Below are 16,583 nucleotides of genomic sequence, written 5' to 3' on the forward strand. Positions count from 1 at the left end.
TTTTGTGGCTAAACTCTGCTAAACAAATAATTCCCTCAACACTGTCAAACTATTCACTAAGTCTGCATTACTATTAATCTTCTCATCGTTCCTATCACCCATCTCCTCCCACTTACGACTGTATGACTGTAACCTTGTTGCTGGTATCCTTAAGATTTATATTGACTGTTTCCTAGTATGATTTGACTGCCTATTTGTTGCCTATAACTATCATTAAGTGTTGTACCTTATGATTCTTGATGAATGTATCTTTTCTTTTATGTACACTGAGAGCCTATGCACCAAGACAAATTCCTTGTGTGTCCAATCACACTTGGCCGAGATTGCTATGCTATGCTATGCTATGCTATGCTATGCTATGCTACGCTACGCTACGCTACGCTATGCTACTCTATTCTTCTATGCTATTCTATGCTATTCTATTCTATTCTTCTATGCTATGCTATGCTATGCTATGCTATTCTTCTATTCTATGCTATTCTATTCTATTCTATTCTATTCTTCTATGCTATGCTATGCTATGCTATGCTATGCTATGCTATGCTATGCTATGCTATGCTATGCTATGCTATGCTATGCTATGCTATGCTATTCTTCTATTTTATTTTATTCTATTCCTATATTCTTGAAGTGGACTTCTAGCCTCTTCTTTTTTTTTTCTCTTCACCAATGAGATTTGGCTGCTTACTTCAACGGTCTCTTATGCGCTATGAACATGAGTTTTATCAGTACTGGCAGACAAAAACGGAATAAGAACTAAATTCTGCACTTTACTGGTTTTGTTCCCTGTGATGTAATCAGTCTTACTGAAATTTATTCTTTTTGAAAAAGTGAAAGTATTCCCGAGCTGCATTCGGTTCTTTCAGAGGGGTTAATTGTATTATGAAGTCACACCCAGTAGAGGAATTCATTCAATTCAAAGTTATTATTCAAACAAGAAATAGCATTAGAACTCTTACGCAAAAGGAAACATGGAAAAATTTTATTGGTTGCTTCAAAAGGAGCAGAGATTCTTTTGAAATGCCTTTTTTTAAATAGTTAAATGTTTGCAGAGATTATGTTAAAACGTAGCACGGAACAGAAGTAAATCTGGCATCTTAACAGGATGATCAACTAGGTTTTGGAAATTTCTTTTGTTAGCAAAGCTAAAAAACAACAAAACCTTCCATTGGGTCAAATTTGATTGGCAAGTCAACTTTAACTAGAAATATCATAATTTAACGTATTGAAGTTTGTAAGAATTCCAGGATAACAGGATCAGTTGATTGCCAATCAAGAAAACTTCCTAATCCTAAATCTATACTAATCCTAATCTTACACTAATCTCTTCAACACAGGTAGCTGTTGACATACAACCACATCTGACCACAATACAGATAAGCCCATATGACATACGACCCAAATTTCTGTTGCTGAGATCATTGTTAAGTGAGTTTAATTTTATTAACTAAACCCCTAATAAATGTATAGAAAGAGTGAAATTCTGTTTTCCGCGCTTTGAGCACCAATCAATATGTAGTACAACTGACAGTTAGAACAATTAATCTGTGGAACACTGTAAATGCTTCAACACTGGAAGTTTTTAAGAAGATGTTGGATAAGCATTTGTCTGAAGTGGTGTAGGGTTTCCTACCTCAGCAGGGGGTTGGACTAGAAGACCTCCAAGGTCCCTTCCAACTCTGTTATTCTATTCTGATATATCTAAAGACAAGTGCCCAAATACTTCCAAACTTCACACCTGACTGAATTTCCCCAATAAAAACTACCAAGAGTCCCAATATTACTTGGGATTAAATTTTAGTCAGTTTCCATATTGTCACCTGCATCTCAGCAGCTCTTTTCTAAACTGCTTTCAAGTTTATTCTTAATGATAAAACATTCTGTTACTCATCGAGGCCTTTTATCTTCCCTTCCAATTCTGCAGAAATTTCATTCCAGCAGGAACCTCAAAAACCTGTTCTGGAATTTGGCCGAGTGCAGGGGTGAAATGCTCCCAGTTTGGACCGGATCGCCTGATCTGGTAGCGATGGCGGCGGGTGGTTCGGAGAACCAGTAGCAAAAATCCCTGCCCCCTCCCCCCCCCCCATGCCCGGCTGAGCCGCGCGATCATCAGAGGCTTTTTTAAAAAAAATTTAAAAGCATTTTTTCTATAACCTCTTCGGCCATTAAAAATGCTTTTAAAAGTTAAAAAAAAAAAGCTTCTGATGATCGCACGGCTCAGCTGGGATCGTCAGAGGCTTTTAAAAGCATTTTTTCTACAATCTCTTCGGCCGAAGAGGCTGGAGAAAAAAATGCTTTTAAAAGCCTCTGACGATCCCAGCTGAGTTGCCTGTTCATCAGAGGCTTTTAAAAGCCAAAGAGGTTGTAGAAAAAATGGTTTTAAAAGTAAAAAAAAGTTGGCTACGCCCACTCAGTCACATTACCCGCCCCCCAAGCTATGCCCACAGAACCGGTAGTAACAAATTTTATATTTCACCACTGGCCAAGTGTAAAACGAAGCCAAGGTTTCCCTCGTGTCTTCCTGCACGGTAAAAATATTCCTACCTGTAAGTTTCAATTTCAAGGCTGAGTCCAGCTTTCACTTGCAGGAGTTCATGGTAGTCCTTCAGGTACTCTGCAATGGACATGGTTAAGTAGTTCTTCTCTTCTTCAAGGGCTTCAATTATCATCTGAAAACACAGAAATAATCGTGAGCGTTGGGTGCTCAGGTTGTCTTCGACTTACGACCACAGTTGAACCCCAAATTGCCTCTTGCCAAGCAAGACGGTTGCTTGGGATGAATGAGCTTTTCCCCATTTTGCGAACTTTCTTGCCACAGTTGTTAAGTGAATCGCTACAGTTGTTAAGTTGGTCACAGGGTTGTTAAGTGAACCATGGATTCCCTGTTGATTTTGCTTGGCAGAAGGTTGCAACAGGGGATCTCGTGACCCCCGGGACACTGCAAGCAACCGTCATAAATTGATCACATGACCATGGGGAGGCTGCAACGGTCATAAGTGTGTGAAAAATGGCCATAAGTCTCTTGGGCTTCATTGCTATTGTAACTTTGTCACTAAACATAAGGTTGTAAATTGAGGACACCTGTAAATATATGACCAAAAGCCCATCTTTATCAATTCTTAATTCGCAGTGAGGGGGCCTTTCCACACTAAAGCTTTAAACTGCTTGGCACCTGTGCATAGGTAACCTGGAAGTGATTCTTTAGAGATTTGCAGATTTCAATCCTTTTTTCCACTGTGATAGCCAGGTAGTTGGTTGTTTGATCACAGCCCCTGATCAGTTGATCCCACCAGGTTCTTGACATCTCCACCCATTCCAAAAAAGTGAGCATCAATTTATTTCCTTCCTTTCTTCCTTTCCTTCCTTCCCTATTCTTTCTTTCCTTCCTTGCTTTCTTTCCTTCCTTTCCTTTCCTTCCATATTCTTTTCTTCCTTCCTTCCTCTCTCCCTCTCAAACATTTCTCAGTTTCCTTCTTTCCTACCTTCTTTCTCTCCTTTCCTTTCCTTCCTTCCCTATTCTTTCTTTCCTTCCTTCCCTTCCCTTTCCTTCCTTCCATATTCTTTTCTTCCTTTCTTCCTTCCTCTCTCTCAAACATTTCTCAATTTCCTTCCTTCCTTCCTACCTACCTGTCTTTCTCTCCTTTCCTTTCCTTCCTTCCCTATTCTTCCTTCCCTTCCTTGCTTTCCTTCCTTCCGTATTCTTTCCTTTCTTCCTTCCTCTCTCCCTCTCAAACATTTCTCAATTTCCTTCCTTCCTTCCTTCCTTCCTTCCTTCCTTCCTTCCTTCCTTCCTTCCTTCCTTCCTTCCTCCCTCCCTCCCTCCCTCCCTCCCTCCCTTCCTCCCTTCCTTCTTCCCTCCCTCTTTCTCTAATTGTTGCCTCTTCAGTGCTGCAGATAACAGGGGAAATTTTGTCAACTTCACAATCCTTGTCAATTTAAATCATTTCATTTCCCCCCCCCCCCCCATGTTTGTTCAGCTAGTCCAGGGGTTGGGCAACTATGCGCCCATGCAGACTCTGGGAATTCTGGAAGCTGAAGTCCAAAGCTCGGAAAGGGGGCATAGTTACCCACCCTCGAGCCGGTCAGTTTCATTTATCCTGCCTCCCTCCTCCCTGGCATGATGGAATAGAGCCTTGGTGGCGCAGCAGACTAAAGTGCTGTTAAGTAACACCAGCTGCCTGCAATTACTGCAAGTTCAAATCTCACCAGGCTCAAGGTTGACTCAGCCTTCCATCCTTTCGAGGTAGGTAAAATGAGCACCCGGTTTGTGGGGGCAATAAGCTGACTTTGTATAAAAAAGAACACCGCTTGGGGGGGCGGGCGAAAGCCCTACTAAGCAGGTATATACAAAAGTATGAAGGCTATTGCTTAACGCATTGTAAACCGCCCTGAGTCTACGGAGAAGGGCGGCATATAAATCGAACCAATAAATAAATAAACAAACAAACAAACAAACAAACAAACAAACAAATAAATAAATTTATCTGCTGCTGTTGATGTGGGGTGTTTCTTCCCCTACCCCATTATTTCAGCTTGGAAGAATGCTCAAACAGGGGGTTGGGGTGGGGTGGGGAGAGGAGGAGGAGGAGGAGATGATTAAGTTACGGAAGCACTACTAAAACCCTGGAGTCAGGCTGGCTCCCTCCGCTGCAGGATTCTACCTGGTGGATGGCTGGTGAGCTGAGCAGTAAAGCCAGGAAAGGAAAGCCATCGTGTTGCCGAGAACAACTGGGACGCTCGTAAATCAACACTGTTGAGTAGTGACTTGGAAAGTCACAACAGAGGGCAGGGTAGGAACCGGCAAGAGGGCTGGCTAATATCTTGCCAATCTCTTGCTGACAAGAGCAGGGAAAGTGTTTTGGCTCCGTTACTACTGTTGAAAAGGCCCGGACAGCTTAGCCAGGCAAATATTAAGGGGCGACATAATGGGGGTCTTAAAATATCTGAGTATGTCCTGCCAACAGTAAGAGAAAGAAAAGACAGGATGGCAATCATCTGCAATCGGCCATGTCACTTATATCAAAAGCATTCTGACAATCCAAATAAATCTACATAAGTCATTCTGCCTCTTGTCATTGCAGTGGGTTCTCAGAATTGGCCATTCCTTTTGCTCATCATGCACCTACGGGCAGTCCTTGTTTAGCAACTGCCTCATTTAGTGGCCATTCCTAGTTCTGATGAAAAAGTGACTTTACAACAATTTTTTGTATTTACAACCTTTACCGACTTGGAAAGCCGAGGTCAGATGGTAAGCAGAGTTGTGGTTTCACTTAGCGGCTGCTTCTCTTAATGACTGAGTTCCCAGTACCAACTGTGGTCGCTAAATAAGGATGATCTGTATTAGATACCGATGTAGAAAAAGCTGTTACTAGTGTTTAAGTTTTGATGTGTTTGTTTTTGCTTGTTTGTTACGGTTTTCTTTTTTTTTCCTTTTCTATTTCTTGTACTGTGTATTTTAATGTTTGAAAATTTATTAAATATTATATTTTTTTAAAAAAAGGATGATCTGTACTCTACTATCTGAAACGAGCTCCCCCCGGAGATGCGGAGGATCCCGGATCTGCGTACCTTCCGTTGCACGCTCAAGACTTTCTTATTTCATCAAGCTGGCCTGACCTAAGTTTTTCCCCTTTTTAAATGGAAATTTTAAATTTGGTTTTAAATTATTGGGGTTTTAAATTTGTTCAGCCAAATTATTTGTTTTATTCTATTTTAAATTTTGTATTTATATGTTTTATTCTATGGCTGTTCACCGCCCTGAGTCCTTCGGGAGTAGGGAGGTATACAAACTCAATTAAATAAATAAATAAATAAATAAAATACTCACTTTTACATGTGAGTAAAAGTATTATTCACGTAATACTTTTGAAGTTCTTTCAGTTCGAGAAACCATTAGGTTCAAAGATTCTTAGAACATAAAATAATAGGGTTGGAAGGGGCCTTGGAGGTCTTCTAGTCTCAAGCAGGAACTCTATACTATTTCAGACAAATTATTGTCCAATTTCTTCTTAAGAATCTCCAGTGATGGAGCAGACACAACTTCGGCAGGCAAACCGTTCCACTGATTAGTCACGAAATCTCTCCATATCAATCTTTAATGATCTTCCACCCATTACTTTTTATCCTACCTTCAGGTCAGTGGTGAAATTCAAATTTTTTTACTACCTGTTCTGTGGGCATGGCTTGGTGGGCGTGGCAGGGGAAGGATACTGCAAAATCTCCATTCTCTCCCCCCCCCACCGGGGGAAGGATGCTGCAAAATCCCCACTCCTGGGGGAAGGGTACTGCAAAATCTCCATTCCCTCCCCACTCCTGGGGGGAGGATATTGCAAAATCTCCATTCCCTCCCCCCCTCCGGGAAAGGATACTGCAAAATCTCCATTCCCTCCCCACTCCTGGATGAAGGATATTGCAAAATCCCCATTCCCTCCTCACTCTGGGGCCAGCCAGAGATGGCATTTGCCGGTTCGCCGAACTACTCAAAATTTCCGCTACCAGTTCTCCAGAACCTATCAGAACCTGCTGGATTTCACCCCTGGTTTTGCACCATTTTCATCCTTCCTAAAAGATGAAGGAAAAGTTTCAGAGAAAGTTCCTTTTTCCTTCCAATATAAAATCGTAGAGGCCATCTAAGGATGGCCTGGAATCCAAACAAAGATGTTCCTTTTATAATTCTGTAATTAATTTCCAAACTGTGCTGCCAAAAAGCACCGGCAGTGGCCATTAGCTTAATGGCCACTGCCGGTGCTTAAAACAAAAGAAGCATATTTCAGCAGATGAATTTATGGCTTTTCAGCACAGAGAATCCAGGGGCAAGATAACCCTGAATGCCAAGGGTTTGGGAACAGGAAGAGGGGTAGCTCTTTCTTTCCCTCCTCTCCTCATTTGGGAGTTTCTCGGAGACACTTAGTGGCAAAATGTGAAATAAGTGGAATTTTGATGCACCTCGTGAGACTTTCCATAGGCACAATGACAATTACGTTATCTCAAGGGCAACCAGAGCCCAGAGTGCATTCAACTCATAGCAACTGAAGTTCACACACGTCCAGATCGGTGACCCTTCCAGCTACCACATATAGACCCCAACCAAGGGGTCTTTTTACTTTTTTACTACCGGTTCTGTGGGCGTGGCTTATTTTGTGGGCATGGCTTGATGGTCATGTGACAATTCTTTAGGATTTAGCAGAGGTACTGGTCTACCAGGCTTTTAACTGCTTGCAGAGCTGTACCGATCTACCCATTTGTTTTTGGAGGCACCGATCCACCAATTTTTTTTTTTTTAATTTGATTTATATGCCGCCCTTCTCCGGAGACTCAGGGCGGCTTACAATGCGTTAAACAATAGCCTTCATCCTTTTGTATATTTATACAAAATCAGCTTATTGCCCCCACAAACTGGGTCCTCATTTCACCTACCTTAGAAAGGATGGAAGGCTGAGTCAACCTTGAGCCTGGTGAGAATTGAACTCGCAATAATTGCAGGCAGCTGTGTTAATAACAGGGGGCGTAGACCACTGTACTATCAAGGCTCTTTGATATTTTGTTAAAATTTGTTTTTGGAAGCACCGGTCTACCACCACACTGCCTTTTAACAGTGCCTGAGTGGTGTAGCAGCCTAATGCTACTGTTAAAGATAGTATTTAGCTTCCAGCTGCCTGCAATTACTGCGAGTTCAAATCTCACCAGGCTCAAGGTTGACTCAGCCTTCCATCCTTTCTAAGGTAGGTAAAATGAGGACTGTGGGGGCAATAAGCTGATTTTGTATAAATTATACAAAATTATGAAGGCTATTGCTTAATGCATTGTAAGCCGCCCTGAGTCTCCGGAGAAGGGCGGCATATAAATCAAATAAATAAATAAATAAAGCATTACAATAGTCCAGCCGGGAAGTGATAAGGGCGTGAGTGACCGTGCGTAAGGCGTCCTGGTCCAGAAAGGGCTGCAACTGGCGGATCAGGTGAACCTGATAAAAGGCCCCCCTGGCCACGGCCGTCATATGTTCTTCTAAAGACAGCCGTGTATCCAGGACACCCAGATTGCGAGCCCTCTCTGTGGGGGGCAAAGATTCACCCCCAATAGTCAGCGATGGCACCAGCTGACTATATCGGGACGCCAGAAGCCACAGACACTCGGTCTTGGAAGGGTTGAGTCTGAGCCTATTTCTCCCCATCCAGACCCACACGGCCTCCAGGCAGCGGGACATCACATCAAGGGCATCATTGGGGTGGTCTGGGGTGGAGATGTACAACTGAGTGTCATCAGTGTACTGATGGACTCTCACCCCAAAACCACAGATGATCTCACCCAGCGGCTTCACATAAATGTTGAACAGAAGGGGTGAGAGGACCGACCCTTGCAGCACCCCCCACGCGAGGCGCCTCAAGGTCGACCTCTGCCCCCCTGCCAACACAAACTGCAAACGGTCGGAGAGGAAGGAAGAGAACCACCGCAACACGGTGCCCCCTATTCCTAACCCCCTCAACCGCTGCAGCATGATACCATGGTCGATGGTATCAAAAGCCGCTGAGAGATCTAATAGGACCAGGACAGAGGAGCAACCCCTGTCCCGAGCCTTCCAGAGATCATCCACCAATGCGACCAATGCCGTTTCCGTGCTGTACCCCTGCCTGAGGCCCGACTGGTACGGGTCCAGATAGATAGCTTCATCCAGGTACCGGGGAAGTTGTCGTGCCACCACACTCTCAACAACCTTCGCCACAAAGCGAAGGTTGGAGACCGGATGGTAGTTAGCTAATATAGCTGGGTCCAAGGAAGGCTTCTTGAGGAGAGGCCTCACCACCGCCTCTTTCAAGGCAGTGGGAAAGGTACCCTCACTCAAAGAAGCATTTATAATCCCCTGGAGCCAGCCTCATGTAACCTCCCGGGAGGCCAGTACCAACCAGGAGGGATACAGGTCCAATAAACATGTGGCAGCACTAATCCTACCCAGAATCCTGTCCACATCCTTGGGAGCCACAGGATCAAACTCCTCCCAGATAATATTCTCAAGACCTACCCCCGTCTCCTCCCCTGGACTCACCCAGTCGGAGTCGAAGCCTTCCCGAATCTGAGCGACTTTATCATGCAGAAATTGCACAAAATCCTCAGCTCGACCCTGCAAGGGATCTTCCCGCACTCCCCCCCGAAGAAGGGAGTGGGTCACCCTAAACAGAGCGGCTGGGCGGTTCTCTGCAGATGCGTTAAGAGGGGAAAAACGGTTAGATTTTGCCGCTTTTATCGCCACTAGGTAGGTCTTGTTATAAGACCTCACCAGTGTTCGGTCAGAATCGGATTGACTAGTCTTCCAAATGCTCTCTAGGCATCTTTTCCGACGCTTCATCTCTCTCAGCTCCTCGGAGAACCAAGGTGCCAATTGAGATCGGCATCGGGTCAGAGGCCGCAAAGGCACAACGTGGTCCAAAGCTCTGGCGGCCGCACTCTCCCAGGTGGCCACCAGGTCTTCGGTCGAGTCATGTGCCAGAGTCCCAGGAAACGGCCCAAGCTCCGTCAGGAACCTTTTGGGGTCCATCAGGCGCCTGGGACGGAACCACCTGGTCGGTTCCGTCTCCCTGAGGCAGGGGGAAGCGGCTGGAAAGTCCAAGTGAAGGAGCGAATGATCTGTCCATGACAAGGGTTTAATGTCTAGGTCCCCTCTACCAAGATCATTCAACCACTGACCAGAGACGAAAATCAACTCCAGAGTGTGTCCCCCTGTGTGAGTGGGGCCTTGAACTAACTGGGTCAGGTCTGTAGAGAGACGATCCATGAAGACAGGCTAAAGAGAAGTTCCCTGAGGATGGGCTCCAGCATGAGTCCGAAAGCTCGAAAGACAAAACCTCTGGACCAAAGGTGGTAATTAGCTGGTTCGGTAGTGGAGATCGTGGGTGGGCCTACCCACCCACCCTGGCGCTATGCCGTCCTATTTTAGGCATGTTTTTGAGGCTGGGCGCATGCACGGAAGGCATGCACGCAAGCAAAGCGTATGCACGGAAGGCAGGGCGGATTTGCGGAAGCTATGCGCGCACGTGAACTGGTAGTAACAAAATGTGAAACCCACCGCTGCTCTGGACCCAGTGTCTGACCCAGGTTGGATCCTGTAATGTTACCCTGGGACACATTTATAAACGCCTTCACTGATGTAATAGAGATATTGCTTATCCAGAATGCCCCCGAGATGTATTTATTACACTTTCCTAGCTGCTTTTTCACTCAATGGTACAGGTGGCCACAACACCTGTTTCTTCATACGGAGTCCAGTAGCTGATTGCCATTCCATCTGACCATATTCTAGCCTTTTCCTGGAGCCAAAGATCACTGCAGAATAGTCATGGCAGGCAGCCCTGAGTGAAATTTAAACCTCGCCGAGCTGTTCTCAACAGGGGAGGTTGGAAAGGGTGACACGTCTTCATTTCTCTCTTCCAGAGAGAACATTTTGTCCTGGGCTTGGGACGGCGGAAGCCAAAAATGTGAGCCATCCAATCGTTTTGTTTCGCTTCGCGAGGGGGATGAGATGGAAGAGGTTTCCAGGCTGAATTTGCTTCCCCATCTGCTAGAACAGGAGTCTGCAACCTTAAACACTCAAAGGGCCATTTGGAGCCCGTTTCCCACAGAAAAGAAAACACAGGGAGCCACAAAATACCACCTGTGACTGGCCCCGCCCCATCTATTCTCTGCCTCCCGAGTCCCAGCCGATCGGGAGGAAATGGGGATTTTGCAGTATCCTTCCCCCAGGAGTGGGGAGGGGATGGAGATTTTACAGTATCCTTCCTTTCCATGCCCACCAAGCCACGCCCACCAAGCCACACCTACAGAACCGGTAGTAAAAAAAATTGAATCCCACCACTGACCCATAAGTAGACCAGCTCCTCATTGTTACCACCATCATCAACCTAGTAAGAATTTAATTTACAAGCCCTGGAAGCTGTAATATAGGTAGAACAACTTAATCATGCTAGTCTGGGGACTTCTGGGAATTGAAGTCCACATATTAAAGCTGCCAGGGCTGAAAAACACCAATTTAAAAGTTTTAGTTTCTTGACCCTATTACTTCCGGAAAACTTCAAAAGTCCCGGAATTAGCCTAGAGCAGTTTACAAAAACGTTACTAAACGTAGAGTGAAAGAGTTCTGCTTGTAATTCTACAGTATTGAATATATTGTTGCCATTGACAATGTGTTCATTGAAATCAGAATTATAAATGGGTAAATGAACATCCCAAGAAAGGATTGGGAGATGAGCCCAACAATCAGCTTGAAGGGCTAACTCTGTCCCCTACCCTCTTTTCTCTAGTAGTCAAGGGGCAGTATGGGCCTGGGTCTCTTGGGAGGTGGAGCCTTTAATGGATGGGCAACTGGCAGAAAGGCTGTGACTCATGAAATTGTGTTGGCATTAAATCCCATTTCAGCAAACATATATTGGGTATAGCTAGTCCTTGGCAAATAGATGGGGAAGAAATGGAGGAACTGACAGATTTTATTTTCCTGGGCTCCAAGATCATCGCACTACAGCCAAGGGGACTACAGCCAAGAAATTAAAAGACACTTGCTCCTGGGGAGGAAAGCTATGGCAAATCTAGACAGCCTACTACCCTGTTTCCCCCAAAATAAGACATCCCCTGATAATAAGCCCAATCAGGCTTTTGAGCGCATGGCAATAAAGCCAAGCGCTTACTTCAGGGATCAAAAAAATATAAAACGGGGTCTTATTTTTGGGGAAACACGGTAAAAAGCAGAGACATCACCTTGCCAACAAAAGTGTGCATAGTCAAGGCGATGGTTTTCCCAGTTGCAATGTATGGCTGTGAAAGTTGGATCATAAGGAAGGCTGAGCGCCAAAGAATGGAGGCCTTTGAACTCTGGTGCTGGAGAAGACTCCAGAGAGTCCCTTGGACTGCAAGGCGATTCAACCGGTCAGTCTTGGAGGAGATCAACCCCGACTGCTCTTTAGAAGGCCAGATCCTGAAGAGGAAACTCAAATACTTTGGCCACCTAATGAGAAGGACAGACTCACTGGAGAAGAGCCGAATGCTGGGAAAGATTGAGGGCAAAAGAAGAAGGGGACGGCAGAGAACGAGGTGGCTGGATGGAGTCACTGAAGCAGTCAGCGTGATCTTAAATGGACTCAGAGGGATGGTAGAGGACAGGAAGGCCTGGAGGAACATTGCCCATGGGGTCGCGATGGGTTGGACATGACTTCGCAACTAACAACAACAACAACAACAAAGTCCTTGACTTGCAACCATTCATTTAGTGACCATTCAAAGTTATAACAGCACTGAAGAAAGTGACTTATCACCATTTTTCACACTTACGACCTTTGCAGCATCCCCATGGTCACATGATCAAAATTCAGATGCTTGGCAACTGGTTCATATTTATGACGGTTGCAGTGTCCGGGGGCCGTCTGATCCCATTTTGCAACCTTCTGACCAGCAAAGTCAATGGGGGAAGCCAGATTCACTTAACAACCGCACGACTAACTTGACAACTGCAGGGATTCATTAGACAAGTGTCTCAAAAAGGTCATAAAATGGGACAAAACTCACTTAACAACTGCCTTCCTTAGCAACAGAAATTTTGGGCTCAATTGTGGTCATAAATTGAGGATTACCTGTACTGACAAACGCCACATCTATAAGTAAGGATGTCAAAGTATAAACTTGATTTCTTGCTTTATTGAAAAGTTTGGTTAAAATATCAGCAAGAACATGATTTTGGGACAAATTAATGGGGAATAATGTTAACCTGTTTTATCAGGAGGTTGTAAACGTTCCCCGAGATTATATATCTGTGTGATGCTTGGAGGAATGAAAGCATTAGAGGAAAACTAAATTTATTATTAATGAATCAATGGAACTGCTTGCCTCCAAAAGTTGTGAGTGCTCCATCACTGGAGTTTTGTGTTAAACTGAAGTTTTTAAGAAGAGATTAGACAGCCATTTGTCTAGAATATACAGTAGTGGCCAAAATTGTAGAAAACTTTTGGGAAAAGTGTATTTTCTAGAACTAGCTAATAGCATCACTTTTTTGGAGAGTAGTACCATAAAATTATATATCAATGGAAAGATAATTTAATCAAGAATGTAACGCAATAACTTTTATGAAGGATTTGCTATTAGAATAGCAGTTACAGTATAAAGAAGAAAAGTGGAACATGTAGAAAAAATGAGATATACAAAAAATTATCACTGTAGAAAAAATGAGATATACAAAAATTATCACCATGCCAGTTAATCCTTAGTTGGGTAACCTTTAGCATGAATGACGACCTTACAACGTCTTCCCATGGAGTGAACCAAGTCTTTTAGTTCTGCAGCTGTTCTAATGTGAAACCAAGATGGAATGATGGCTTCTATTAACTGGGTTTTATTGCTGGGTCACTCTGACTAACAAGTTTCTTTAATCAGCTCCATAGATTTTCAATTGGGTTAAGGTCTGGGCTATTCCCAGGCCATTCCAGCAAGTGGAATAGGATTATCTTGAAACTCAAAAAAAAAAGTGGTGTTATTAGCCATCACACCTCAAAAATACACTTTTCCCAAAAGGTTTCCACAATTTTGGCCACTACTGTATAGGCTCTCCTGCTGGAGAGAGGGTTGGACTAGAAGACCTCCAAGGTCCCTTCCAACTGACTTATTCTGCAATTCTGCATATAATCAGGACTTCAGATCGCTTTGTGGGGTCCGAAAGTCCGAAAAGGAAGGCGAGTCACCTTTTCCTACCGGCTGTTTAAAAAAAGAAAAACCCGGAACGCGCCAAGAAACTTTTCCGACGGCCAACCGGCTTTCTAAAAAAAGAGGAAGCCGGAGCTTCAGCCCCCAGCATCTTGGCGAGCTCCACCGGTCTCCGCCCGGCCGGCCTCCCTCGCTCTCGCCCTGCCCGACGGCCTCACCTGGTACTCGGCCAGCTGGGCGCCGTGCCTCTCCTGCTGCGCCAGCCGCTCCTCTTCCAGCCGCTCGCCCAGCGCGCAAAGCTCCCGGCAGCGGCGCCACAGCTCCTCGAGGCGGCGACGGCTCTCCTGGTTCTGGGCGCGCAGCTGGCGCAGGTCTTGGTGACCGAGGCGGCCCTCCAGCTCCTGCAGGGCCCGCAGCTCGGCCTCGTAGCGCTCCAGGCTCTGCGCGCAGCTCCAGCTCAACACCAGCGCGAAGTCGGATTCCAGCTGCCGTCTCTCCAAGCGCTCAGCCCGGAGGACGCGCGGGGCAGGCAGAAGCGCAGCCGGCCGCTGCTTGCGCGCTTCCTGCAGCCCTCGGTGCTCGGCCAGGAGTTGCTCCAGCAGCGCTTCCAGAGCGGCGCAGTCGGCCCGCAGCCCCGCCAGCTGCTGCTGCTGCCGGGCCACCTCGGGCTCCAGGCGGCGGAGGCGCAGCTCTCCAACTTGCGCGCACAGCCTCTCCAAGCTCTCCAACTCTTTGCGCAGCGCATCCCGTTCCAGCTCGGCTTCGCCTTTAGCCCGGCTCAGGTCGGCCACCACCCAGCGCAGCTCGGCTACCTCTTGCTCCGTCTCCTGCCAGCGGCCGGCGCGTCCTTCCCGGCTGCGCAAGGCGGCCAACTCGTGCGCCAAGCACCGGTTCTCCTGCTCCAAATCCCGCACCCGCCGCACGTAGAGCTCCAGGCGGGCGTTGAGCTCCCGCAGCTCGCTCTGCTCGTCCCATTCGTCCCGCTGCATGGCCGGCCCGACTCCCTTCTCCGGCTCCCAGCCCGGCCCGAGCGGCTCCTCCGAGGCGCGCTGCCCGCTCTTTGCCCGCCGGCAGCTGCTCCGGCGTTTTGGAGACGGGCTGGGCCCGGAGGGTGGGGAGAGCGCCGGGCTCGGGCCGGCCAAGCAGCGGCCTCTGCTGGCGGGTTTCGCTGCTGGAGAGGCTTCTTGGGGGGATCCACCCAAAGTCTCCGTTCCCGAGAGATTTTTGGCGTGGGCGGAGGAAAAAAAATACCAAAAGGAATGACCCAAAAGATTTTGAGCTGAGAGGCAGGAAAGGAACTTTTGGACAAGGCGTTGGATGGAGTTTCCCCTCCTTAATGGTTTCTTTTTGAGTTTATTTGCGGATTAATGGAATAGAATTTTTAGAAGAGAATTCTTTATTGGCCAAGGGTGATTGGACACACAAGGAATTTGTCTTTGGTGCATATGCTCTCAGTGTACATAAAAAGAAAAATAAGTACATTCATCAAGAATCATAAGATACAACATTTAGTGATCGTCATAGGATACTGTAAGGTCCCAAAATACACTTGAGTCACCAGAATGCCAAAGAGAGAGACTCAAGACGAGGCTTGCAAAAAAACAGATTTTATTTATGGCCAAAAACAAAATACTGGGTGGGACTATATCCAGAACATACAGATACAATGCATGCGAGGAGATAGCCACACCTTGGGGAAGGTATGGCGTCCTTTTATACCCTCAGAGACGTCAGCTTAGTACCCAACTCTGGCCTCCCAATCCAGGCCCGTGCATTCCTTGTTGCCCTGCAAGGGGGAATAGAAACTTCCCAAGTAGTCATCTTGAGCATTTCTTTGTTTACTCAATTGGCCACTTAGGCCCCCTGGCCCTGGAAAGTAGGAGTCTATCCAGATCAACATAAATTAAGACTGAGATAGTACCATGCTCTTAGATGGCACAAGAAAGAAACAGGGAGAAGATTAATATGGGTTCAGGTCAAATGGCAGGGACATATGTCTGACAAATACCAGATACATTACAGGCCTAATAACAGAATATGTTTGTTACAGGAGATACAAATATAAAGGCATAATATATGTGATACAAATACAAAGGCATATGTGTATTACAAGAACCTAATGGTTACAGAATCTAGTATACCAGTATATCATATCCTAGCATTATTTATTATATCCTTATTATTGTTTCCCTTCAATACTAATAAGCAATCAAATCATATTAGGAGACTAAATAAAACAATATAAATCGTAAAGATACAAGCAACAAGGTTACAGCAGTGGCCAAAATTGTGGAAACCTTTTAGGAAAAGTGTATTTTTGAGGTTTGATGGCTAATAACACCACTTTTTTTTTTTTTTTTTTTTTAGAGTTTCAAGATAATCCTATTCCACTGCTGGAATGGCCTGGGAATCAGAGGTGGGTTTCAGCAGGTTCTGACCAGTTCTGGAGAACCGGTAGTGGAAATTTTGAGTAGTTCGGAGAACCAGTAGTAAAAATTCTGACTGGCCCCGCCCCCATCTATTCTCTGCCTCCCGAGTCCCAGCTGAGCGGAAGGAAATGGGGATTTTGCAGTATCCTTCCCCTGCCACGCCTACCAAGCCACACCCACAGAACCGGTAGTAAACATTTTTGAAACCCACCACTGCTGGGAATAGCCCAGACCTTAACCCAATTGAAAATCTATGGAGCCGACTAAAGAAACTTGTTAGTCAGAAGCGACCCAGCAATAAAACCCAGTTAATAGAAGCCATCATTCAATCTTGGTTTCATATGATAACAGCTGCAGAACTAAAAAATACTTGGTTCACTCCATGGGAAGACGCTGTAGGGCCATAATTCATGCTAAAGGTTACCCAACTAAGTATTAACTGACATGGCGATAATTTTTGTATATCTCATTTTTTCTATGGTG

General features: G+C 45.6%; 1 protein-coding gene across 1 annotated transcript in view; it reads right to left on the reverse strand.

Moving 5' to 3' along the window:
• Nucleotides 1-14,734, reverse strand: part of SYNM (synemin) — a 33,053-nt gene extending 18,319 nt beyond the window's left edge. Inside the window, exons 1-2 of the mRNA XM_070953827.1 lie at nt 13,890-14,734; nt 2,545-2,669 (exon numbers count right to left, since the gene is read on the reverse strand). Coding sequence (XP_070809928.1) covers nt 2,545-2,669; nt 13,890-14,660 — 896 coding nt within the window. The 5' untranslated portion in view covers nt 14,661-14,734. The remainder of the gene's footprint in view (nt 1-2,544; nt 2,670-13,889) is intronic.
• Between the last annotated feature and the right edge of the window lie 1,849 nt (nt 14,735-16,583).

The sequence above is a fragment of the Pituophis catenifer genome, unplaced genomic scaffold (assembly GCF_029215685.1).
Source record: "Pituophis catenifer annectens isolate HBS135680 unplaced genomic scaffold, rPitCat1.0.hap2 SCAF_14, whole genome shotgun sequence".
NCBI classification, from domain to species: Eukaryota; Metazoa; Chordata; class Lepidosauria; order Squamata; family Colubridae; genus Pituophis; species Pituophis catenifer.